General features: G+C 43.8%; 1 protein-coding gene across 4 annotated transcripts; it reads left to right on the top strand.

Annotated features, from left to right (window-relative positions):
* The first annotated feature begins 1691 nt into the window (after positions 1-1691).
* On the top strand, positions 1692-27338 carry ANP32A (acidic nuclear phosphoprotein 32 family member A). 4 transcript variants are annotated; one of them, XM_038419072.2, is made up of 7 exons: positions 1692-2078; positions 19880-20029; positions 20190-20312; positions 22455-22653; positions 24496-24593; positions 25742-25802; positions 25999-27338. In XM_038419072.2, the coding sequence occupies exons 1-7, from the start codon at positions 1695-1697 to the stop codon at positions 26058-26060; spliced, it is 1077 nt and encodes a 358-aa protein (XP_038275000.1). In that variant the 5' UTR covers positions 1692-1694; the 3' UTR covers positions 26061-27338. The 4 variants fall into 4 exon arrangements, with proteins under 4 accessions (XP_038275000.1, XP_043349227.1, XP_043349228.1 ...); XM_043493293.1 differs by lacking the exon at positions 1692-2078 and adding an exon at positions 4254-4371; XM_043493294.1 differs by lacking the exon at positions 1692-2078 and adding an exon at positions 4623-5059.
* The last annotated feature ends 338 nt before the right edge of the window (positions 27339-27676 follow it).

Below are 27676 nucleotides of genomic sequence, written 5' to 3'. Positions count from 1 at the left end.
CCCCTGAGCCCCAGCCCCCATACCCTTACAGCCCCCCTTATCCCTACAGGTCCCTCCAACCCTCAGTCCCCCTCCACACATCCCCTGAGCCCCAGCCCCCACACCCTCGAGCCCCAGCCCCCCAACCCTCAGTCACCCTCCTCACACACCAAGCCACAGCCCCCCATACCTTAGTTCCCCTCCACACACCCCGAGCAACAGCCCCCCCAAATCCCCACAGCTCCCTCATACCCTCAGTCCCCCTCCACACCCCCTCGACCCACAGCCCCCCAAATCCCCAGAGCTCCCCCATACCCTCAGTCCCCCTCCACACACCCCGACCCACAGCCCCCCAAATCCCCACAGCTCCCCCATACCCTCAGTCCCCCTCCACACACCCCTGACCCACAGCCCCCCAAATCCCCACAGCTCCCCCATACCCTCAGTCCCCCTCCACACACCCCCGACCCACAGCCCCCCAAATCCCCACAGCTCCTCCATACCCTCAGTCCCCCTCCACACCCCCTCGACCCACAGCCCCCCAAATCCCCGGAGCTCCCCCATACCCTCAGTCCCCCTCCACACACCCCGACCCACAGCCCCCCAAATCCCCACAGCTCCCCCATACCCTCAGTCCCCCTCCACACACCCCTGACCCACAGCCCCCCAAATCCCCACAGCTCCCCCATACCCTCAGTCCCCCTCCACACACCCCCGACCCACAGCCCCCCAAATCCCCACAGCTCCTCCATACCCTCAGTCCCCCTCCACACCCCCTCGACCCACAGCCCCCCAAATCCCCGGAGCTCCCCCATACCCTCAGTCCCCCTCCACACCCCCTCGACCCACAGCCCCCCAAATCCCCACAGCTCCTCCATACCCTCAGTCCCCCTCCACGCCCCCCAAATCCCCACAGCTCCCTCATACCCTCAGTCCCCCTCCACGCCCCCTCGACCCACAGCCCCCCAAATCCCCATAGCTCCCCCATACCCTGTCCCCCTCCACGCCCCCCAAATCCCCACAGCTCCCCCATACCCTCAGTCCCCCTCCACACACCCCCGACCCACAGCCCCCCTCCACCCACAGCCCCCCAAATCCCCACAGCTCCCCCATAGCCTCAGTCCCCCTCCACACACCCCCGACCCACAGCCCCCCAAATCCCCACAGCTCCTCCATACCCTCAGTCCCCCTCCACACCCCCTCGACCCACAGCCCCCCAAATCCCCGGAGCTCCCCCATACCCTCAGTCCCCCTCCACACCCCCTCCACCCACAGCCCCCCAAATCCCCACAGCTCCCCCATACCCTCAGTCCCCCTCCACACACCCCCGACCCACAGCCCCCCAAATCCCCACAGCCCCCCAAATCCCGTCCCCCTCCACGCACCCCGACCGCACCCGCACCCCCCACACGTGCCCTAAGCGCACAACCCCCGCCGCCCCAACCCTCGGCCCCGCGCGCCGTTGTCCCTCAGCCGCCCGCCCCTTCCAAGCGCCTCCCCCCCCCGTCGCGCCCACTTCTCCCCCCGGCGGCCCGCGCGCCATTTCTCTCACCGCCACCCGCCGCGCCTCAGGGCCCCGCTCCGCACCCCTCCCCCCGGCCTCTAGCCCCGCGCCGCGCCGCGCCTCCCGCCTCCCCCAGGCCCGGGGGGGTGGGGGGAAGCGCTGCGCACCCCGGAGCCGCCGCTGCTCCTTCCCCATCAGCCACCAGCACCGAATGCTCCTTCGCTCGGACTCGCGCTGTCCCCTGGCCGGCTCCGCCGCTCCCCTATTGGCTCCCGCCGCCCCTTGCCCGCCCCATTGGCTCCGGCAGCCAGCTGCGGCGTCGCGGTTGGCCGATCCAGGTGTCAATCGCGGCGGAGCCCCCGGGAGTGCCCGCCTCCGCTGTTATCAGGTTAGTGTTAGTCGCGGTGCTGGGGCTCAGGATTCCAAGCGGAGCTGGTTGAGCCCTCAAAGTCCCTCACCGCGCTGGCATTGGGGGGGTCTCCACTGGTGTCAATACAAAAGAGGAGCTGAGCAAAGCGAGAGACTCCTGCTAACCAGGGACATGGACATGAAGAAAAGGATCCACTTAGAGCTGCGGAACAGGACGCCCTCAGATGTAAGCAATGCAAAAAAAAATCCATCCCATATTTTGGGGGGTGTATTAAAATTATTACAAAATTTAGGGGTGCAGTTGTGATAGGTAACGCCCGTGCCAGCTGCTGCTGAAGCCGCTGTTGCCCTTGAGGTGCCTACCGGTGTGTGTATGTCTCTGTGCACCCAATTTGGGGTGCCCAAAGGCGCACGCGTTATGGTCTAGGGGAAAACTATAAGCTGCTCCTGAGTCTGCTGGTGTGAAATGCATTAAAGGGGCTTGCAATGCGTTAAATGAAAACAAGTTGGTGGTTCTCTCTGGCTGGTTTAGTTTGCAAATATTTGCACTGGGTGTTGGGCAGGGAGGGACTGTGAATGAGTTGAAAATGGTTTAGTTTAAAGTGCGTCTTCATTTCTTTGCAGTGATCAGGCAAGAGAGACTGGGGAGCCATATTTGTAACTTTGTAGTCCTCATGAACGCGCCCTTTCTCTCTCTCTCCCTCTCCAGATGCTGAGAAGACAAAAAATAGGATTTTAAAACAAATGTTCACGGGTTTTTAAAATCTGATCCAGCTGACAGTATCGCAAGCTTTTAATACAAAAAAAAATGCCAAAATAAATGCACTCTCCACCCCCTCTCCATCCACACACACAAAAAGACTGGATGTTTTTTTTTTTCCTTGGGGCTGGACTTAGGTTGTTGTTCAGCGTCTGACTGAATAAACGAGAACAAGAAAGTTTGTCAGGACAAAAATAGCCCATGGCTGGCTGTGTACAAATTATGCAGACACGAGAAAACCTAGTTACCTCTCCTCATTTTTCTGTTTGTCTCCTACTGATCCTGCAGCGATTGCAACAGAAAGGCGATAGGGGTGTGGGAAACCCAACTTGGGAAGACCCCTGAGCCCTTGCCAAATGCACCCAAGGAGAAATTAAGGTTGCCTCTATGTTGGTGTGTGTATGTGTGTGGTAGTTCTCCTGTGACGGGAATTTGGTGTTTTGTGCTGCGCAAAGGTGACCGGTCTCGTCTCTCCTGTGTAGTCATCGGTGTATGGGATCGTTGCAAGCGCCTTTTCCCAGCCTGGGCACCTTGGGAACTTTAGTGTAACACACAGAGTAAATAGCCAGTCTCTGGGGGGAACCCTCTCCCCCAAAAAACTGATCCCCCCCAATATGGCCAAGGATTTTTAGAAGCCAAGGCGGAAGAGGTCATTACATAATGGCTTAAATACTAACATAGTTTGATATTTGGGGGCAAGGGGAGGTGTTCTCCCAACGATTCGCCTCCCTCGTACAAACTGCTAGGCTGCTTTGGTTGCAAGGCTCTGGGCGTAGATAGGACCGAGTGAAAACATCTCTCTCCAGAAATCCAAAAGTATCCCTCTCCGAGGGAGGGAGGAGGGTGGAAACTGCCCCAACGGTTTTCCTATCGCTAGTAAAATGTCTGACGGACAAAGCTGGGCAGATTTACGTAACCTTTTTAAACTTAACAAAGTATTGGGGAAGGAGCAGGAGGAGGGTGTTTTCGTTGTATTGAGCTGGATAGTGGGTCAGACGCCTTGCCTTGAATATGAGCAGCAACACCTATTCACAAAAAGTGGGGTGTGTGTGTGTGTGCGTGCGTGTGTGCAGGTTGCTGCATGAGCGGGGCTGCCAGTGCTCCCTTGTGTTGCACTGTGTGTATGTGCCAGCGAGCTCAGCACACGAGGGCTTGTTGTTTGTGAGAGCAGTGCAAAGGGGACAAAGAGCAAACGGAGGAGCTTCCTAAAGAGGGGCCTCTGTCCCTACATCTCTGCCGGGGAGACGAAATATTCCTCCCTCCCGCCCTCCACCCCATGAAATCATTCCCAACTTTGTATCCTCGCGTTGGCATCACCACAGTAAACCTGAAGTAGGACAAGACGCCATGTTTTTTTCCATCGAGCTGCAAAAGAGAAAAAGGCTGGGGTATGAATCCAAGGCGATTTATTCTTTAGGAGCCGTGCGAATTCAATAAAGGAGGGAATTCTTAAAGCCACCATTGCTGCAGTTAGCAAACATTCCTTGTTTGTTACATTCTGGACGGAGTGTGGGTGTGTGTCGGGGTGCGGGGGAAGTTGCTTTAAATGTTAGTATTTGTAACAAACGATAAAATGAGAAGCCTGTATAGATCTGCAGTTTAGTAATAACGCTGATGATTTGGTGGGGGAGGAGAAAAGCTTAATGTTTTGGTGTAGGGCAGGTCGTGGATGTAGAATCGTAACGATTAAGCGGCTGAAGCAATGAGGGCGCATTCAGGGCTCGCTCTGTGTGTGTGTAACATGACTGCCAGCATGCAGGTCTGCCATTTTGTCACTGTTGTTGTCACTGAGTTTGGGGGGAGGGAAGGAGAAGGGAGGAGGGTGGTTTTTTTTAAAGAAGATAAAAATCTTTTAGCACGATTCCCAGCAAGGTACCAACGGTGTGTTCTAACCCGAACACTGCTGCGGAGTGACTGATGTGGCGGGGGTCTTCAGGGAGGGAGGCCGGGTGTGGGTGTCTGCAGAGGGGAGAATCCCAGTGCTTGTTCGTTTCCCTGCAAAATCGTCCCTTGGCAGCGTGGAGGAGCCTGTATCTTTAAATGGAGCGTTGGTAGCTCGAAATGGAACGTTGTGTTCGCGAGCGTTCTGCGGCGCGGTGACTAACGTTCGGAGGAGCCTGGAAAGTCAGTCGCGCTCTCGCCAGTAGCACCTGGCTGCGTCTCCCGTTTACCCCCATCGTCAGCGCGGGCATTCACACCACTTTGTTCTTGTTCGTTGTCCAAATCCCGATATTACTTGCTTCCCTGGAGCTGGAAGAAGCAAGCAGACATAGAAAGTCGTTTACACAGTGGGGCTTTTTTTTTTTTTTTTTGGTTTTTTGGTTTTTTTTTTTTTTTTTTTTTTTTGAGATGGCTTTCAAATGCCTGCAGCAGCTTCCAAAGGGAGGGGAACGCATTATTGATGAGTTGGGAATATGCCTTCTTCCTGGGCAGGGCCCTGCGGGAAGGTAGGTCTCGATTTTTTTTTCATGGATTATGTAGCAGTAACAGCTAGCGCCGCTTGAGGCTATTCTGCACTTTTCTTCACGCTCCTCATTTTTTACGGGTGCAGGCGATAAAGATTTTCTCCAGACTGCTCAGTGGCACGTTTTAGCAACAATAGTTTTAAACCAAATTTGGTTTATTTTTCTCCCTGTGCCTTTGATGAGTGGAGAGTAACATTAATAGACCTTCTTTGATTGGGACAATGTTTCTTTGCACTTCTATAACTCAGAGTTTTGGTGGGTAAAGAAACCTTGTTAGTTATCTAACCTGGTACTTTGTCAAGTGTAAAGTCGTTTTTTTTATTCTGAGAATGAACTCGCATGGGAAATGCTATAGTTAAAATTGTTCTAGATTTCATTATAGCATATTTATTTTAAAGACAACTGGGGGGAACAATGTTTGTCTACACTGCTGTTTTACCAACCAAATCCGAAGGCACCCTTTAGAATGTGGCCAGTTCATGTGCATTTACATCTTCTCATGTCATGGAGAAATCAAGTGTACAACTTGGGGCTGTCACTCTTCAAAATACCCTTTGAAATCCAATTTAGTGAGCTTGTGCCTTTGGGCACTAGATAAAGTGGTAGACTGAATTTTAAGTGATTATTGCTTGTGCCCATCCACTACTTCATGCAGATTGTGTTTGTTTCAGTATAGACAGAACAATGACATTAAATTTTGATATTTCATTAGTCTGAGCTCTTGTTTACATAAGTAAAGATGATGCAGTATTGTCAGTAACTACCTGACAGGTTAATGGTTTCCAGTACACATATTTGCACTACAATCCATATTTTAGCAATATCTGGTCATATTGTTCCATTGGGATTATTATTATTTTTAAAATTACCATTAAAAGGAATATACTCCAAAAATTGGCCTTCACTTTACAAAACCAAAGTTGTTTTAGCTGAAGCTTTTGAGCCATTTGTGCCTTGGTATTGCAGCCCGTGTGGTATTTAACATACATCAGCCCCTTGCCAGGGTAGAGGTTTTGCAAATCAAGTGGAATAGTGAAGTATTGTATCAGAATTTCATTACCTTTGTGGGTCTTTGTTAATATGCTGTAGGGAGATGTAGTATAATTCTTGTTTGGAATACTGCTTAATACTGTGTAACAGAACTGGTTACTTTGATCTGCTAAATCTTATAATCCTGTAGGTTTAGTGTATATATATTAATTAACAAACATATATAATGCAAACATATTAAATATGTTGGAATGCATAGGAGCCCCATTTTTCTCCTCTCCTTCCCCCCCCCTCTTTTGGGTTTGTTTAACATGAATTTAGTGATGGTGAAAGGTGCCAGATTGATAGAACCTGAAATTTATATTTTTCTATATATGTAGTCGGTGGCTATGCAGTTTTTCCTACTGGAATTTTCTCCTTGTCTTCTGTATCCACTGTGTTTAATATTTAGAAAGTAGATCATATGCTGTGCACATAAGCTTAGATGTGTATCTTACTTATGATAGTAGTTTTCTGATGTAAACACCTGTCCACTTGGAATTAGAACAGATTATTTCACATAAATTACTAGAGAGCCATCAGATGACAATGTAACTACTGAATTACATAGAAGAAGCTTTTGTGGGCAGATTTTTGGGCACTCATTTATTTGTATTGTATATAGCCTAACTCAGTAGCTAAATACAAAGGCTGTAAAGCAAATGATCAGTTTTAACATTCTGTCTGGCTAGGCAGCACAGATCTTGCATGTGTTTTTGAAATTGTGCTAAAATGTCTTTTTATGCTTTGGAGATATGTTGTTGATTACTTTGGTCCAAAGACTTAATGATTGTTCTAAAAGGGACACTATTAACTTGAAATTTAGTCAATTAAAATAAAAGTTGAAAGTTACTTCATTTTTTTCACATCTCTGGAGTCACCTGCCAAAAACTTCTGTTTAATTTTATTTATGTCTGTTCTCTTCTGTTGTGTGAAAAACCTACACAAACAAAAGGGAAAACAGTGAAAATGACTACTTATAAAGTCCTATGAAATACAGAAGGTAAACTAAAATATAACTTTCCCTTCTAGTCCTTTATGGTTACTACATTAAATGCAATAATAATAAATGGCTTAAATTGGTGTGTCTCTTTCAAGATTTGCATTCTTGTAAAAGCATTGTAATAATCCCAGTTAGTGTCTTCATCTCTCTTGTCCTGAACAAATAAAAAATGAAAGGTACTTGAACTATTTTATGCAGCTACTAGCAGCCTCTCTAAATTTGTGACCTCCTGGTAGTCTGCTAAATTCTCAAAAGTGTATATTAGGGCTATATGTCTCCGCATCTATACTGCTGGATCCCCAGAAGGGGTGTTTTAGTAAAGGGAATAAATTATTTGTTTGTGCTGGAACAACTGATATTGGAAACGGGCAGGTATGAAGGAAGCATAGTAAGGCAAATATGTACCTCATTTGATCTAGAATAATGGATGAGAATGAACATGCCCCGGTACAGAATTCATGTGTGAGATCCATAGTGAGCAGTCTAGAAATCTTTTCCTTTTTAAACTTGACCAAGTTGTAAGCATGTGAAGGGATCTATATATGTACATAAAAACTTGCTGCCTAGCTTTCTAATCTGACCATAATGTTGCCATTATCTGGTGGATTTTCTACATTTTTATTGTGTTGTTTAATCCTGACATTTCACCCTCAACTGTTCAAAATTCCCCGGTGGTTATCAGTATCTCAAATGCAATCATACTTATGCAAGGTATAGGATGATTCATTTGTGTACAGAACAAGAAAACATCAACTTGAAAAATGGTTCTCTCTTGATAAAGGTATCAGAACAAAAGTAGCTGAGCTTTAGTTAATAAGCCACCATATAATGGTATAAAGAATTGCATTATGTCACATGAAGAAATAACAGGGGAAGCTGAAAAAAGACACACAGCAGGAAGAACAGCTCACTAGTATGGACTCTTGAGGGTCTAGGTGATATGATTGACTTAAACCAGAATCTGATAACTTGTCCTACAACCAGATCTGCACACACAGAATCTTGAAAATCAATGGGCAGAATCTGCCGTCTGCTACGCTGCCCTACTTATGCACCAAGATGTGCCAATATTTTGAGCTTAACCATATGGAACTTCAAAATGCAACATTAGAGGCAATAGTTCAAGGCCTACGGTACACTATTCTTCCCCTCTTAATTAATCTTGAATGCCTAAGGACTTATTGTCAACAAATGTACATCTTTAAAGGCATTGAATTTGTATTGTAAAGGATGATGGTTGCCTTTTAAAAACTGATCTACTGTATGTACTGCACCCCAGTTAGGAATAATCGTAGACATAGACTATATTTACTCATTCCATCTCTTTGGATAAGTAAAACATTTATAATGGAACTGTAGAGGCCAGAGAAAGGTAAGAATTGGACCCATAAAAATGTAACTACTTATGATTCAAGTGTGAACCACTTTCAAATGATTTAAACAATGTAAAGCTTTAGATATGAGTGGTGCTATGACCACAACAGTTCTGGTTTCCCAGCCTGAATCTGGTGTTGGAAGAAGTGTGTTTTGGAATTCCATGTGAACGGACTGGAAGATAACAGAGCTGGCATAACCTGACGCTAACATTGAGACTTTTCTGGCTGTGGCAGCTCTCAGTAGACTGATAAACACCTTGGCCAGGTAAAATGAAATCAAGTTTGTATGTAGCCAGGTATGGTTTTCTCCCTAATGAGAACAGTTAGCAGTTACTCTCTGCTGATGGGTTTCAGAGTAGCAGCCGTGTTAATCTGTATTCGCAAAAAGAAAAGGAGTACTTTGTGGCACCTTAGAGACTAACAAGTACTCCTTTTCTCTCTGCTGATGGGTCTAGCTGCAGTTGCTGTTTGTTACTTGACTATGAACTTGTTGTTATCGTAACATACAAACCATTTTCATTTTCTTCCTCTGCCATCCTTTCACCCTACCGTTCTTCAAACAACATTTGTAAACTCTTATTTTCTGCCTCTTGCCTAACTCGCTAACCTTGCTTTTCTCTCTTTCCTGCTAGATTTTCCCTCAACTATGGGATTCTCTTCTCTTCTCTTCTCTTCTCTTTTTTTTTTAAATTAATAACTCTTTGGGCTCAGTCTTGCAGCCTTTACCTACATGAGTAGTCTGAGTGAAATCTAAACAAGGTTCAGGATTTGGGACTACTATCAATCTTTATGTCTTCACTTCAACCTGTATAACAAGAGTCACAAGGCCGACTCATTATTGGAGCATTAATTTTTCAGTCAAACTGGCCTGTCGGGCACTTCCACTCAGTTTCTCTTCCAAGTATTAAAAAGGTTTGAAACAGCATGTCCCAGTAAATCTAGTGAGACATTTCACTTACATGGTACTCAGTACCTACAACTTTCCAGACAAGATATTGATTTAATATTTAGTGATTGATGTGCTAACATTCTTAGGAAACTTTTATTTGACTTAAGGCAGGAAATAAATTTCATGCTAAGTTTATGAGAGTAGCAGATATGGTTGATCCAGTACTGAATGACCACAGAATGTGTACAGCAGTCTAGCTAAATGCTAACTTGGAATTAAACCATTTTAAAATTAGGTATGATGTGCACAAGGTATTTGAATGCATGTTTACTGTGTGGCGTGGAGGTCATTTAATAATCTCTAGCTTTTCTATAGTGTTTTCCATTGGTAGATCTCAAAATGCTTTTCCATTGGTAGATCTCAAAAAGGAGGTAAGCAATCATTATCCCCATCTTACAGATAGGAGAAGTGACTTGCCCAAGGTCACCCAGCAGGCCATTGGCAGAGCCGGGGATAGAACCAAGGTCTCTTAGGCCCCATCATTGCTCTGTCTGCTAGGACATCCTGCCTCCAGGAAAAAGAGATGGAAGCAAACCTCAAAGTGGCGCACGCAAAAAAAAAAAAAAAAAGAGGGGGAGGGGGCATTTGTTTTGGAAGTCAAGCAATTTAATCACTTCACTATCACTGTTTAGGCCTGGCGCTCTCAAATGATGTTCAGACCTTAGTGGTTCAGGAGCCAAATTAGTGATCAGTATTACCCAAAAGAGCCACAGTCACGTGAATTGATTGTTTCATTTACATATATATAATTCTCACAGCAAAATGACTGACCATGTATTCTACAATTGGTTAATAACATAGTAAAAGCTTCCTGATTGGTTAATAGCTTAGATGAATTAATAATTAAATCTCCCAGTTTTAATATCATGTGCTGCAAAGAGCTGCAGGAGAGGGATTAAAGAGCTACTTGTGGCTCATAAGCCTCAGTCTGGGTATCCCTGTTCTAACGCTTTTGTGCTGGTCTATAGTTAATTTTATAAAAGAAACAAACAAACTAGAAAAATCTGCCTATATGCCCTTGAATAAAGGGGCTTGCTACATTTTTATAAGTATTCTTTGACTTATTGACTAGCATGGTGCATATTCTTATGTATATACAGGTAGTTACTGAGATGTTTCAGTTGGAAGCACGCTTACATATATTTTTAAGAATCATGTCACACTAAAGTCATAGATCCTTTTTTTTTTTTTTTCCCCTAGAAGTTTTGGATTGGAGGTGCTACGCAGTTAGTCTCAGCAATTTTGATTGTAGGGTGTATACTATTAGCTTTCTTCCTCCCTCCCTCTCACCACTTTCCTATTTTAGTTTGAAACTTCAGACTTTCTTATAACTCCACTGCAGGAACATAGTTCTTAACATCTTGTCTTTGACTATCTATGTATTCGTTGGTTTCTGGGCTGACGGTGACACACTGTACAGAATGTTATAGAGTGGAAATTTACTGATAATGGACCAGATTGATGACACAACTTTAAACCCAGTTCAACTGGCTAGTGAAGAATTATTTCCCCTGTGTATAGGAACAATTTGGTAGAGTTGATCTAGTGGTTCTTACTCCACACCCTCTGCTGGCCCCCATGCATGGGGTGTGGCCAGGGAAGAGTGGGCCTTGCCAGGATGCCCCTGTAGGCTGTTGGCAGCCAACAGAAAATGGTAACCTGTAAATCCTATGCCTGCTGACTAGTCATTCAATCTGAATCATTAACTCACTTTCCATGGGTCCTCCTTCCATATTCACAATGAATAATTCAAGAACAAAATGCTAGGCTGGTTAAGGTTTGGGATAATTGTTTAGAGCTAAGGTGTTGGTGTATTTTTATTTTTAGTTTAGTCGATCTAATAACTGACAAACTGCTTTTTCTTACTAATTAACTTGTAACACTCAAGTATTTCACTGTGGCTAAACATTATGGTATTAATATTAAAAAAAACTTTTTAAAAGTGCACTAGAAGATGATGTTGGGGTCTTTGTGCACACACACGTACTCACAACTTGAGTGAAGTAAGCAGAGAACTGTGCCAACACGATACGGAAGTTAGTGAGGTCTTCAAATATGCACAGGCTGAAATTGTTGGTTGTAAAAGTAGTTTGGGATTAAGTAAACAGAACAGGGAGCTTCCAAGCAAAATAATATGTAGGTGTTTGATGGGGCTGGACCATTCAAAGACCACCCCAGATAGAAGCTTTTAAAGTCCAATGTTGTATTTCACATGACATTTGTGCAAAGATTCAGAATTCCAACTCCGTGAATACAGGTGCCAAGTGGATAAAATAGCTTGAGATGTGAATGGGTCATTTTTATTTACAGTGCTCTCTGTGATTTCATTTGTTCAGCATTCATGAACTTGGCAGCCCCAAAAGTGCATACATTACAATCAGTCCCAGTATGCTGGTGTTTTCCATCTTGGACAGGATTTGAGCCTGTCTTTTTAAATGAAATGTACGTGCTATAGTTAAAAAAGTAAAATTAAAATCTGCTATAAGGGCACCTTTGAAGTTAGTAGGACATTAACCATAGTGAAGATGTCTTTGGGATGCTCTGTCTGTTCATACAGTTTCCATAATGTGGTAACCCAATGCCTCCCAAAGTCCTAAAGTATATAGATTAGGCCCATTCAGAGTGTCCCCTCTTACTGAGACCAGGAATCACTGCCTCTGCTAATTTAATTCTTCAGTGCTCTGGCTGCTAGATGTCCTGTTCATAGCTCAGGATGGGAGGGGTATGTGCTGTGTGGTTCCCCCAGAAGGGAAGTGTCCCATCCCGATATGTGGAGTTCTCTATGTTTATGTTGCATAACAGTGACCAGGCTCCGTGCTAGGTAAGTGGCACTCCCATAGCCAATTTTCTTAATCATTTGTTTAAAACGCTTATCATATTTGCTGATAAATAGGTGAGTGAAATTAGTTTGTTTCATCTCTTCTAAGGCCTGGGGGTTGAAATATCAAACTTACTAAATTTATCCTGACTCAGATAAAAAACAAATCTTTAGTAACATGCTCATGTTTGGGGGGCAGGCATATGTGTGAGTGTGGGAGGGGTTATATTTAAAAAGTCTGTGTTTTTGGGGGAGGTTCCAAGTATCAGAACCCTTCCTGTATCTGTTGAAATGTAGGTTAGAAAAATCTCATTTATTTAGTCCAGCCTAGGCTGTCTCTCCTGTGAGACACAGAGCAGTGCTAAAGGAATAGTTGAGGATTACCCCATTATAGGGGAATCTCTAGTAGCATAAAGCCAGCACACTCCATGCCAGGCCACCTATTTCCCCCTCCCAGTCCCCCCACCCCCACTCCCTCCATGAAGGTGGAATGCCAGAGGTGGGAGAGGAACATGGCCAGAGTATGCTGAGCTTTGGAAATACTGGAATGGCAGAACAGTCCCTAGGAGGTGTGTCCTACTTGGGATATATTATTACAGCCCAGGAGCTACTCTAACGTAATCTGGGGGCCTCACTGGGCCCTGGCTTCCCTCAAGGGTGTATAAAGGTGGTATAATGCCTCTCTGCCATCTCTCCTTAGGCGTGTCAAGCAGAGCTAATGCACCTCTGAGGATCCACCTCTAAATGCCAAGTATTTTCCAAAAGGCATGTATGCTGCTTACAGTTACTGATTAAAAGAGAAAACAACTTTTCCAAACCTCTCTTGGTTTCATTTTGGTTTGCTGGTTTCGAGCCGGAAGTGCAGAGGTTTGCATAATTGCACCGAGTTTGCAAAGCTTCACAGCAGCTGCAGCTTCAGTGCAGCCTGTTTAATAGGCTGAGCACTCAAGCATGTCCTGGTGCCACATTCCAGATAGTATCTGAAGTGAACATCCATAAGAATTTAATCTTTTCTGCCAGGGTGTGGCAAAAGTAACTTTGAGGGAGAAGACTGTCTTGTAAACACTGAGAATGTAAGGCTCTTTACCATTAGTTTTTCTTTCCCCTGATTTTTCTGCGAAGTGCCAATGATGGGCTGTCCTGCCCTCATTACACTTACGGGCAGTTTAACAGGATTTGCCCTTCTCCAACAAGCCAAAACTTTCAGCATGGAGAGTATTGTGTCCTTTTGCAAGGAATATGTCAAAAGATAATTGCTCTTTGTTGCAATGACAGATTGTGCCAGAGAACAGTTTATTGCAGTAACATAAATTGGGGTGAACAAACTGGTAGGTTTCTGCCAGAGGATCCCCAGCCCACAGGATCACTGATCTGGAATTAAATGCTAGAGCTAGAAAGAAATCTGATTTGACAGCCTAAAAGGATGTGTGTCCATCATTGATTATGAGTGATGCAGGGGCAGGACTTCCTGCCAGGCCCAAAAGCTCAGAGGGACATGCTCCCGCATTTGGGGGAGAAATAGAGTTTCTGCAGCTGCCTCTAAAGAACTGAGCGGGCTCCCATTTGTCACAGACCTTCTCTCCATCCATAAGGAGAGGGTAAAAGGGAGCACCTGGCACTGAGATTAGGCAGTGCGGGACAGGAAGGGACATAACTCATTTGCTAATCCTAGTAGGCCAGACACTGGCCAAGAGCTTTGTGGTACTGAGAGAATGTGCTTCCCCTTACTCTGTGGGTAACGTGGCCATGTGGAATGGTGGCCGTTTTCTGTCCCAAGGGAGCCAAATGTATAGGGTGGGATTTAAGTGTGTGATGCCCTGATAATCTATGCTGTCTGTACCTTCTGTGTCAGTGGAGTGCTGTGGCTGAATTTGATCCTTGGCTTTCTACTAGTAAACTTGCTATTAAAAACTGAGTCTTAACTGTGCAGTTTTTGTAATATCATTTACATCGCTCTTCTAGTCTTGATGATATGTCATGGATTACAGTTCAGGGATTTAATCACTGGCAGTGCCTACTTGCCTTTGAACCATTGCTCTGTGCTTGCAGGAGTGAAAGTGTAGGCTCTTTGGAGCAGTAACTTTGTACTTATTGCGCTATATATATGTAGACAATGTCATAAACCCACTGGAAAATACTGATGTACATGTTTGTATTCTATGGCATGTGTGTAAATTAGTATGACAGAGTATATTTGTTTTTTCACCTACGTTAGGGTCTCTGTACCTATGCAGAAAAGCGAGCAAGGAGAAAAATAGTGACAGGTAAACTGTGCAGATAATGTGTAATGAAAGTTGCATACGTGTGTCCCCATGGAATACAGTGCCTGTGTGCATACAATGGGCTGTCGTTCACTCAGAAATGAGCATCGTTCCACAGTTCACACCCCGGGTACATTAAGAATGCCACATAAGCAGTGATGAATACAGCTTAATACAGTATCTGTATGAGAAAACTCTGGATTCTATCGGTTATCAAACATGGAGTACTGCAAGGGGTGATGTAATCCAAAGGCATGGAGAGATACAGGACACACTGTAATCCATAGTTAGGCATGCAAAGTGGATGGATATCAAGATGATGTCAGTCTGGAAGAGTCTGCCAACACCAGAGATAGAAACTGGAGTGGCCACAGAAATAAGTAAGGAGTCAGGTGAGGAGGGAGCAGTGACCTATTTATGGTTCTAGGAGAACACACAAGCAAGCCTTGACACTAGCAAACCACAGAGCAACACACAAACAGCAAAAAGAAAAGGAGTACTTGTGGCACCTTAGAGACTAACAAATTTATTAGAGCATAAGCTTTCGTGAGCTACAGCTCACTTCATCGGATGCATTACGAGCAACAGTACGTGTGCCACCAGGAAGCACCTGGCCTAGCAGGTGGCAGTTGGGCAGGCCATAGAGTGGAAGAATAGGGGAAATGGAACACCCAAAGCTGGCCCCTGGGGCGTAGAGACCAAGATGGAGCCTCAGAACCAGTTAGGACTCTGCACACTGTGACCAGATACGCAGATAGTCCCAACCATGCAGCAGTCATTGCCCCGACTCCCAAATGCACCACATTGCATTGCAGGCAGAGGCTTTAAAGATCCGTAGATCCCAATGAACCAATCTGTCTGTCTGCCTCGCCACTGGGCTTATTGCAGGTTCTTTTGCTGCAGTTCAGGTGTGTGACCCATCTGCCCTGGCAGTTGAGTGGCCATATGAGACTGGCTCATGGACAGGAACCCTTTTCGATACAGAGATGCTGAAGGACAGTGTTCTCTTTGGTGGTTACAGAGAGAACCTGTGGCATGCTGTTCTTGCATTGTTTCCCAGAACTCGTCAACTCTTTGTGGGTGGGGAGCATGTGGCATGCTCAGGAGGGCGCAAACGTGATGTGATCTCTTAGAACAATATTGCACAACTTTGTACCTTTCCTTCTGTCTAGATTCTTATGGAGCCCACTACCACCATTAGTTTGCTTGTGCATCATGCAGTGAACAGAACAGTTGGAGCCTAGATGACTAGGAGAACTGGGGGTCTCCCATCCTTTTACACAGCCATGTAAAAATTATCTCTGGAAACTTACTTCCATAGTCTAGCTCAGGGGGTCTCACAAGAAATTTTTTGATGGCCTCAGATGGCAGCCACCAACTCTTGCTGGTGGCCACTGACAGTTTTTCCTAAAATACTCTTAACATTTTTAGGAAAAACAAATAAATATGCACATATACATGTCCAACTCCTAATTTATTTATGTAAATTTTTATTAGAGACTCAAAAATAATGTACAGTTGTCTCTCTATTCTTTACTGGACCTAAACAGAATTGAAACAAATAACGTGCTTTGTAAGTTCTTCTCTTTTTTTTTTTTGTTGTTGTTGTTTGTTTGGCTGCTTTTTTTTTTTCTGTTTCTGTGAAAAGTGATATATGTTTAACACTGCTTTGTCCCTCCCCACATCACTGCCCAGGAGGTTGTGCGCGCACAAAAAGCCCCTGGTGGCCGCATTTGAGAAACGCTGGGTAGCTTGTACCTCTCGTCAAAGATAGTGTCTTCCTTAGCTTGACTGAACTGCAGGGCTCCAGTAAGACAGTATTGATTCAAATATGATACGGCAGACTCTCACGTTCTTAATTCATAATGGTTAGAGCCCATTCATCATGTTCTGAAGTGTATACCAAGCCCCATAAAGGGGGTTAGGGTCTGAGCGGCTAATACTACATCCAGCCATAAACATTTATCTGCTATGTTTTATTGGAGTGAAACCAAAGGGGAGAATTCCTGTGTGTGAAAACAAAGAGCTCAGTGACACACTCAGCATGTTCAGTGGGAAGTGTGATAGGAGTGCGCAGTCTGAGGCCAGTTTCCACAAAACTACCCAGATTCTTTTAGAAAATAATCCAGGGCAAAAGGACTGCAAATCTCCTTTAGCTAGTTAGTCTAGTCCGATACTCTTAATGGGAGTGGGGTCTTATTTTCCCTTCCATGAACCTTCTCAGTAAACCTGCCTTTGTCACTGTATGTAAATATCTATACAGTGTCAAATCTTACACCCTGCCCTAGACCACCCTTAGCCTGGGAGGGAGGGAGTTTATGCAGTGCCCAACACATTGGGGCTCCAGTAGTGATTGTCTTCTTTGGTCTAGTTGGGCAATAGGATATGCTAGATCAGTGGTTCTCAAACTTTTGTACTGGTGACCCCTTTCACACAGCAAGCTTCCTAGTGCGACACCCCCCCTTATAAATTAAAAACACTTTTTTATATATATTTAACACTATTATAAATGCTGGAGGCAAAGTGGGGTTCGGGGTGGAGGCTGACGGCTCGTGAGCTCCCCTGTAATAACCTCGCAATCCCCTGAGGAGTCCCAACCCCCAGTTTGAGAAACCCTGTGCTAGATATGTGTGTCTTCCCAAACCGGGCCCTCTTGAGGATCGGAGATCACTGTCAGACCTCCTCAGCTGTGTGGACTCTAAGAAAAAGGGATAAGCTCTAGAGAAGGGAAAGATAAAAGGAGAGGCAAGTAAGAGGAAAAAGGAGTGGAAAGGGGAAGGGAGGAGGAAGTATATGTGTGGGAGGAGGGTAAACTAACATGGTATATAACACCTGTGGAAAAATTTGCAGGCTGGTTGTGTCAGCTGCTGCATGTAAAAGTGCAGACAAAAAATGAATGCAAAATAAAGTTTGTGCACTGAAAACAACATGAAGTCAGGAAGTTCAGTGTGTGGTTTCATGCAGCCATGTTACTGTGGTCCCATTGCACACCGGTGGTATTTTCTATTCCTGTATATTTAATGTGGTGAAGCCATCTCTTCTGTGGGATCCTTCATGTTTTTGAATTTCAGAATGATTTTAATTTTGCCACTGAGGTTGCACTAACAAAATTTTTTGCATGAAATTTCTCTCTTAGAGAAAAGGGCCAAGATCCCCAATTAAGCCGGAGGCAGGCGGGCTCCTCTGCTGCCATTTCTGATGTGTCCTTCCTCCCCTCTTGCCTCCTCTTTTGCCTGCTCATCAGCCAAAGGCTGAGGGAAGAGACTCGAGAGCTTCCATCACTGTTGTTGTTTTGGGAGTTTTCTACCCCTGGATTTGTCTCATCCAGGTAGTAACCAGTCCCCACCCAGTATCTTGAAGTATTGTGGCAAAAGGACCTGCCTATTGAATACTTCTGGGTTTGCTTGTTTCTCCTGCCTTAATTTCAAATGAAGGTGGGGTGCTTTTTTTTTTAAGTGAGCCATTTACATAGGAAATAACACATAAAACGTTATTAATAGTCTTCTGGTCTGTGTGTGGATTCTTTTGCAAAACTTGTACAAGGACACTTGCTTATCATCGTTCTTCTGGGAAAAAATTGGGAACAAACCTGGAAATTGCATTTCCTGTTGAAACTCTGATTACTTGATTGCATGCATCACTTGTGCAACTATGCCATCTCTGATCTCCCTTCACCTGCACGGAGCCCCCTTGAATTCAGCACATGGATTTCATTGCAATAATGGAGACTAAGTGATTCAACATAAAGTTGAGTTAGATTTCTAGTAAAGCTGTTTGATGCACCCATGCTATTGCATCACATTGACTTGAATCTCCTGCTATGTGATTACTGCAATAGCCATTTTCAAAAAAAGAAACATTTGCATATTAACTGCGTTGTGTATGCAAAGGAAGGTTTCCTCATCTTGCTAACACTGTGGTTCTTGCAAACTCCCTTGGGTCCTATCCCCTTTGCTTTTAAAACAAAAGATTCTCCAAATTTCTCAGGCTATCTGTCACAGTAGGGGGACCTGACTATTGCTGAGTTTTGGAACACTGCTCTGCCTCCAGCCTTTTCCCCCACCCCAAGTTTCAAAGGTCTGTTGTATCCCTTGACGACCTATGTCATGCAGGGCTCTGTAATGCAGTCATAGGGCTGTATTATTCTCTCAGTGCTCTCATAACTTGTCCATTGATAGGGGAGTATTTGCACTCTTTATTCTGGCAAGATGGGGGAGGATTTACTGTAGATTCCTAACTGTAGTGGGTCACCGCTCATGCTGTGTATCCTGCTAGTGTTTCTACCAGGGAATGTACTGAGTGTGGTAAGACTGCATGAGCATTTTGGTTAAAAATTAACTGTTTTTATTCTTTAATCACGGTGGTGGGTCTTTTTTGTCTTAAAAGGCTGCTTTTTTGCTTCAGCATTGAGCTGTGTCATTTGAAGGTGTCACCTTAGTAAGGGCTGATCCTCAGCAAGAAACTCCCATACAGTAATGTATCTCAGCTTGTGCTGAATGGGGCAGGGTCAGCATTTGTGAGACCACGTGGGCACATCCTGCATCCTCCTTTTCCTCCTCCCTCTGTTCCCCTCCACGCCCGCTCTTTCTCTACAGTATGGGGAAAGGGGATGGTGAGACGGAAGGGACAGGATCCATACATGCTCAGGTGAGCGCAGAGGGGGAATCAGGCTATATCCACTACACCTTCACTTCCAAGAGTACGTAGTGGAGTTAGGAGTACAAGTGCCATGGAAAGTCTGGCTCTCCCTAAAATGTAGTATTAGTTAGTCTGTTTCACGTCTCAGAAAATATCTCCACAGCCAGCGGTCTAAAATTAAAGTTTACTTCTTTGAATAGCTTGTTATAATAAATTGAGATAATTTCTTAATGCAGAAAATGGTATTTTAAATCACAGATGTATTGCATTGACAGGCAAGAAGTTATCGGAGCTGTAGGCTCTTTTTAATGAAGTCTTGAATATTCCAAGCTTTTGTTAAAATATCTTTAGCAGTAACTTTGATGAACAGTTGTTAGGAACTACTAGTAAATCATGTAAACTAGCATTAATGCAATAGAACTGGCTCTAAGCCATTTGCAGAATGCCATCCATGTTCAAGTTTGCTTCATTTGTCTTTGTCTAATAATCATGTTTGTGAACTGTAGCTGAAATCTATCCTGAGATATTAAGCTAGCATTGTAAACAACACTGCATGGCAGAAGCTGGAAATAACTGTTATCTGGTGCAGTTGCAAAGTAAACAGCAAATTGTTGTATTCGGTTCCATAGCTTAAGTGTTTGTTTGTTTGTTTTTTTATTGTGCTGTTTAAACATTGTACCTGACTGCCGGATAAATATTTTAACACATTTAAATTTTGTCTTTTCCAGGTTAAAGAACTCGTTCTTGACAACTGTAGGTCAAATGAAGGCAAAATTGAAGGACTCACAGATGAGTTTGAAGAGCTGGAATTCTTAAGTACAATCAACGTAGGCCTAAGCTCAGTTGCAAACTTACCAAAGTTAAACAAACTTAAGAAGGTAAATAAAAAAGTGCCACATGTTGTTGTATTTTGCTCTTAATATATTGCAAGAAAAAATATAAAATGCAAAATAGATGTTCACATAAGAACTTCCTCTAACCAAGTCAGTTGCGTTTGTTTTAAAATCTTTAATTTTTATATTTTTGTCTGACTTCTAGCTTGAACTAAGCGATAACAGAATCTCAGGAGGACTGGAAGTATTGGCAGAAAAGTGTCCAAACCTCACACATCTAAACCTAAGCGGCAACAAAATAAAAGATCTCAGTACAATAGAACCTCTGGTGAGTTAATGCAACAGCAAAAAGTGCTTTAAGTATAGTTAAAACCCCTAGGTCTGTATGTGATCACGGGTCCCTTGCAAGTAAACACCCCAAATAGGATGCGAGGTTGTCCATCTCTGACACTTGGGCCTAACTGAGGCAGGCTGTAATATGTTGGGGGTGTGAGAGAGAGAGAGAGAGAGAGAGAGAGAGAGATAATGCCTCCCTCTAATGGCCAGTCCTCATCAGATAGAGTCAGTACACATCCGTGGAGGGGGGGGGGGAAAGGGAGGCATAAGGGGCGGAGAATGGGTGTGGCTTAGTGGGATATGGAGTCCTTAGTCCTGAGACTGATAGTGCAAGTCTAGTAGCAATCAAAAGTTGCTCTGTAGTGGCTGTTCACTGGGCTATACCATGAGTTGTGTTGGTGGACTCAGTCCAGTTTCTGGTGGGCATTTGTTGATATCACAGTCCTCTTCCCTCTCTGTTTGTGTTTTGGTACTAATTAGCACACCTGTTGCTTAAAGAAAATCAAGAACTGGAAGGGCCAAGGTTATTGTTGATATGTTCTCCGCTCCAAAAATGGTATTTTCAAGCCATGGCTGAGACTGATTGGGGGGGGACGTACACACGGGTGGCTCACTGTACTCCACTTGTCCTGAGACGAGAGGAAGGGCTGCGATCTCCACGACTGCGAATCTGGAGTTAATCAAGAGCCCTGAGACTTGCAGTAAAGGTGTCCTTACATTAGCTGTACACCTATCAATGTCCCACTTCTGCTCTGGAAGAGTGAAAAGCAGCTGTCAGTCATTTCTGTGCACTTTAAAAGTGGGAACAATCTTACACTTCACGGTAGCTCTTCAGGAGGGAATAAGTAAGACATTTTTAATTTTACAATATTTGGTGCTATGGATCTTGTCCCTCAGCCCCACTCCTCCACCGGACAAAGTTCTGCTAACAGGTCCCCGGTTTGGAAACCTGTGGGCCATTCCCGACTCTTCCATTTTCTACCCCGGGCATGGCTGGCTTCTACTAACAGAAGCACCTACGCCCCCTGAGCTGTCCCATTTGCATAGCTGGTGCATAGCCCTGGCAGCATGATCTCATAACTACCACCCCTTTTCCTGTTGGACCCCTTTATATCTCTTGTTTTCATGACACCTCAACCATTGGGTTAAAAGTGGATCAGATTACACCTCTTGCCCTTATAATACTGTTTGTTTAGGAATCATGCTGCAAAATCAAGGGCTATGGCAGGCTTTGTCACCAAGCCTTCAGTCTTTTTACTCTGTTAATATCATTCCATGAAAATCTCGTGCTCTCCTTAGTCTGAACCAGTGGTTCTCAAATTTATTTGTTCCAGACCTGGACCCTCCTGAGGCTTCTCCTATGTCGCTGGGATCCATCGCGAGCTATACACGACGGGCAGGCTGGCCATGAGCCTCTGCCACCTGCTTGCAATCTCGGGGGTCTAAACTAATAAACCTTTGCTCTCCAGCCTTCATACTAAGCTCTTAAAGGGAAACCTTTCAAAACATCCAAGGCAAATCCTTAAGCCACCATACTTGTCTTTTCTTGTGTTTAGTTTATAAGTGCCATTGCTTCCTTTTCCCACCTAAAAATCCTGTGCAGCTGAACATAAGATGAACCCCACCCCGGTTTTCATCCTGCTGTTGGTGGTTATGCAGGCTCAGAATGTTGCATAGCTTTTAAAATCAGGTGTTGTATATCCCCTTGCAGTGGAAGATTGTCATTGTGTCCAGAGAAGAAACGTTTAAAATGATCTTATTCTGTCTTGGTGCGGCAGCGCAGATAATCAACTGCCCTGATGTTTAACTTGCCCCCAGTGTGACGTTGAGTCAGGCACTTCACCCTATTCCGTGCCTCAGTTTCCCGTTTAACATGGCAGTATTGATATAGAGCTTTGTAAAGTACTTTGAGATCTGTGAACAAAGAGTACTGTAAGGCCTGACTATTATGTAATCACGCTTGCACCAGTTTAGCCAGCACAGAGTGAAACTACATGATGATTTAAAACACTCCATTTTATCCTTAGAAATTGCTTGCCGAGATATTTACCTTTTGGGTGTTAACTGGCTGCCCTTCAGTTTTTAAAGTGCTCCCAAGACAGGTCTCTGATGGAGCCTCTATTTTTACTTACAGAAAAAATTAGAAAACCTGAAGAGTTTAGATCTTTTCAATTGTGAGGTAACCAACTTGAACGACTACAGAGAAAATGTGTTCAAGCTTCTCCCACAACTCACGTATCTCGACGGTTATGACCGGGATGACAAAGAAGCCCCAGATTCCGATGCAGAGGGCTACGTGGAGGGCCTAGATGATGAAGAGGAGGATGAAGACGGTATGTTACTTGCTCCATTTAGTGTATTTAGATTATAGCCAACTGATGTGCATGTTCCTTTCTTCTCCAAAAGCAACCCGTTCACCTGACTTACGGGTGAGAGAAGGGTTCTCCCAGCACCCAGTTCCCCGGCTTTTGTAGATCAGAACATACCTGTGACTCCTCCATAGACTGAGGAAAAGCTAGACTTGGATAGCCCAGGCAGGGCCTAAAAGAAATGCACGTCCTTATCTTCAGTCAGAGAGTGCTGGGAAGTCTGGCCACGAGAGAGAATGGGACAAGCACAAGGGCAGCAAATGGGAAGAGGCAAAACTGAGGGGAAAGTGACAGGAGGGAGACACTTAAGAGAAACTGAAAGGTCGTCCGTATTGCTCTCCGTCTTCCAAGCCTTTTACAGTTGCGAGGTGATAAGACATTTTCCCCGTTTCCAGTTAAGAAAGCTGTGGCAGGGAATGAAAAGTGGCAGGTCAGAAGCAAAGCACACATAGCTATTAAAGATTGAGAGGACAGACCCTCAAAAAGGGGGAGGGGAAGAGAGACTGAGAATGGAAGATGGTAACTGGGTTAGGGGACGGGGATAGAAGCAGAACAAGTGAGTGAGGCTGAAGTGTTGGTTAATAGGAAAGTGTGACATTGAATTATCAGTAACAAAGTAAACAAGGGCTGAGATAGATCAAAGGAGCAGAGAAGAAACATGCTGAAGTTTGCTTGGGGCCAGCGCTATCAAAGGCACTGCAGAAGCAGAGAGTAACTTTATGAATGTTAGGAAAACTAACATGCCGATTCTCTTCGGGTCTATTGTGCCATTCTGCTTCACCCCGATAGCCTGCATTCAAAGGCATCTGGCTTACCAGTTGGATAATGAAAAGGAGTACTTGTGGCACCTTAGAGACTAACAAATTTATTAGAGCATAAGCTTTCGTGAGCTACAGCTCACTTCATCGGAGCTGTAGCTCACGAAAGCTTATGCTCTAATAAATTTGTTAGTCTCTAAGGTGCCACAAGTACTCCTTTTCTTTTTGTGAATACAGACTAACACGGCTGCTACTCTGAAACCTGTCATTATGCAAGGCAGTTGGATAATGTCAGGCTGGGTTTGGGGAATTTGCTAGACTCTTCAAACCAAGTTGAAAAGCAGAGCACACAGAATAGCTGGACTTGCACTTTCTCCTCGAGTGCAGAATTTGTTGTGTTGTGATACAGTAAACACTGCAGCACTGCCTGGCAGACGGGTGCACTGACAGAACAACGCAGAGTGTCAGTGGGGACAAAATATCTCTCCAGCACAGTATAAATGGAGGCCTGAGTGAAAAATGCTTTAACTTTCTTCCCAAAAATCCATACCAGTCGCTGGATTATGGCCCCTTCACATTGCTGCTGCAGCCTAGTGAGGATTGAGCAGCCGCTGGGGGAACGTTCCCATCACCAGGGACAGGACAGTGTTGCTATATATAGCTCTTTCCGTTCTCGCCACCACCAGGTATAAGGAACAAGCTGGAGGATAGAGGGTTCTGGGAAACCCACTGGCAGCAGTAGGGAAACTGCTGTAAATTAGAGCAGCCCCAGGTCTCCTCTGACTTATACCCGGGCCACCCAGGCTCCCCCAACAGTACACAAGCACACAGGTGGCTTTAAGCCACCATTGCACCACTCTGTGCAGGATTCATTCTGGCCTCATACCTTGGCACCTGGAAAAATGCAACAAGCTAGATTCTGCCTTCAGGCAGTACTTGTGTGTGTACCTTTTACATCAGTGGGAAGGCAGGATTTGGCTGGTAATGTTTGAAAACTACACTTACTGTAGACAGTTAACTGAGCTGATAGGCTTGCTTGCTTGTGTAGAAGAGGAGTATGATGAAGATGCTCAAGTAGTAGAAGATGAAGAGGAAGATGAGGAGGAGGAGGAAGGAGAAGAGGAGGATGTGAGCGGGGAAGAGGAGGTAAGGATTCGTGGCCGGGGGAATATCTGTGTCAGGTCTGAATACCTGCATAGAAATGTAAACCACATCACCACCTTTTGTTTTTAAGTGCACACTTTTTTCTTCCATCTAAGAAGCAATGAAAATAAATGGGGACAGGTTTTGAAGAGCATCTGCCTGTGAGCCAGCTGCCATCTAGTGACTAGTAATAAATCATTCAGCTTCTTGGGATCATGTTGAAAACAGATGCAACTTTCAGCAGCTCTATCGTTAACGTCTCCAGAGCTAGTCACTTTTCACACACAGCCTAATAAAAGCTGGAGTTGAAGTCTCTGTGAGCAGTTGAGAGAAAGAACTTATGTCTCAAAAAGCAGATGCTTAAAGGAAAACTGAGCCCAGACTTTTGCACAATGATACTGATTTAAATAAGATTTGATCAGAATGTTTGAGAATAACATTGGCCTGAAAGTAGAAAACAAAGTACTGTTGGCTTCAGACTCAAGGTGGGGGTGTTTGTCAATGGCCTTTATCTAAAAATAAAAAGGTGCCATTTTTTATAGTACAGAGATTCTTCCCTAAGTTTAACCTCAGAGAGGTTGAATGGGTAAAATGGAAAGCAGAATTCAGCGCAATGTGTGGTTCCTACAACTGACCTCTCTTCCCCCTGCCCCACCTGCTTCTTTCTTTCACACACAGCTTTCCCTCCTGCTGTTAAAGTAGTAACAGAAGTGATGAGGTCCTGTGTTCAAGTGTGTAACTTCAGAACGCTTATAACTAAGCTCCGTGTTTTGTTTTGTTCCCACAAACAGGCCCTGATCCCATTGAAATTAGTCGAAGTTTTGCCATTGATTTCACTGAACTCAAGACGTAAATTTTTATGTTTACATATCAGTGTGGCTTTTAAAACCATATAGTGGGAAGATTGGTTTAGTCTTTGAGATTGAGAGGAGGCTGAATTTTAAATGAAATTGGGTAATATGGCTACTCTTGAGTCCTGCTGTAAAGAGTGGGCCGGAATCCAGTGTAGGAAGGTATTTTAGGGAATAAACTTGCATACTTATGCGGGGGGGGGGAAGACACCCAAGGGATTTTCTCAATTTCAAGATATGGTTGAAGGTTGTCGATTTAGGAAAGGTGTTGAACAAAACTCTCTGTTAATCTTTCTGTAGGAAGATGAAGAAGGTTATAATGATGGTGAAGTTGATGATGATGAAGAAGAAGAAGAAATTGGTATGGCAATAATACAAACTTTAGTACAGAACCAAAGTACTAATGTACTGTTTTTAAAAGCAGAACTGTATCTGAATATATATTGCTGTGGTAATAAGCTAGTTCCTCATGTAGCTGTGTGTATGAATAGTTTTTATGGTCATGCTGTGATAATACATCAAAGCGCACACATAACCCAGCCTGTATTTATTTGCAGAAGAAGAAAAGGGGCAGAAGAGAAAACGAGAACCCGAAGACGAGGGTGATGAAGATGATTAAACTGAGTAACCTATTTTGAAAGTTTCCTATTGTGATTTGACTGTTTTTACCCTGTATTCTTCTCCCCTCCCCCCAACTTTTTTTTTTTTTTTCTGATTGTAATGTTGCTGTGGGAATGAGAGGGAAAGTGTATTGGGTGGGCGAGGGAAAATACTATTTTTACTGCCACTCCTACTTTTCATTTAAAAAAATTGTTTGTCCCTTTTAGTTCCTGACTGTAAATGCAATAGTAAGTATAAACCAAGTGGCAATTTGTTTCTTATTATTGGAGTGGATCGTTTGACATCTTAAACTTAAGATCAGTAGAGGATATCCAAAATAGGCATACAGTCTGTTTTGAGATAGCTAAATATCTCTGGTTGTTGGGATTTACCATCTCTGCCAGTCACTAAGCATATTGTAAAATTTTTTGGGGGGATGCTGCAGATCTAGGCAAAGCATCCAGTCCACAGCAACAGGTGTGAGAATGGCATATTGATAAAGTGATTTCTTTGTTGCCTGTTTGTGAATGACTGCCATTTTCAGCCAAAGCTTTCCCTGCTTCTGTTAGGTAACTCTTATTTTGCTGTTTGTAAATAGTGACCAAATGTGTTCTTTTTATTTTTCCTTTTGTTGAGTTCCTTTGGATCTGGTTTATGGGGTGACTACTTTGCAATCCCCTTCTGTGTGTTGTGTTTTTTGGGTTTTTTTCCTTTCTATTTTGGTTTTTTTTTTTTTTTGGCCTGGGATACAGCCAATACACTGAAAATGGCAGGCATTTAAATATATATATAAATATATATATAAAAAAGTGTTCCTAATTCCTGAGTTACTAGTGAAATGAATTTGACAATTGTAATAAAAAAATGTTTCAACCCTTTTAAATAAGGTGTGTACTATTTTGGTCTGTAATATATAACGACACTTAGTCAATTTTAAGTGATGAGAAACGACTTCCACTTGTGCTATATACTTAGAAAATTTTTACAAACCTAAATACAGGAGACAGTACAGCATGTAGTGTAGGAGGTTTCTTTTCATACACGCAAGCACGAAATACTAATACAAAATTGTATTTTCTTACCTAGTGGAAGTCAGTAAAATGACTGAAAATACCTAGTGAATGTACAGTTTTACTTTCATATCCCTCTTTAAAATAGCTTTAGAAGTGACTTGTATTTCCTAGTCAATATTTCATCTGTATAAATACATTTGCAAGTTTTTTTTCCCAGAAGAGCCAAACTTTTGAGTTTTATGTCTGTTTGTCATTGATGAATTTCAATAAATCTTTTTATACAATTTTTTTTGTGGCTTATTTGAGTAAAATGGGCCACTGGGAATGAACTGAATACCTTTTTTAAAAGGCATTGAATGATAACACATTCTGTTGAATTCCCTGGTATTTTTAGTAGTCGCTTGATACATTTTCTTCTATAAAATTGCTCTAAGCCATGGTTGGGTGAAAGCAAGGGGATATTTTCATTTTAATGCAAATAATGGTATGCTATCTTTATTTCAGAAAGTTTGTTTGTTTTTTAAGTTGCCAATAAGGTGACACTTACATTTTAGCATGTTAATTTTTCCTATCAGTGGTCTGTCCTAGCCATATTAATCCAAGTCTAACAGAGGGAGCCTTT

This window comes from Dermochelys coriacea, chromosome 10, assembly GCF_009764565.3.
Source record: "Dermochelys coriacea isolate rDerCor1 chromosome 10, rDerCor1.pri.v4, whole genome shotgun sequence".
Taxonomy (NCBI): domain Eukaryota; kingdom Metazoa; phylum Chordata; order Testudines; family Dermochelyidae; genus Dermochelys; species Dermochelys coriacea.
The sequence above is the reverse complement of the archived record's forward strand: the minus strand, read 5'-3'. Positions and strand labels throughout refer to the sequence as shown.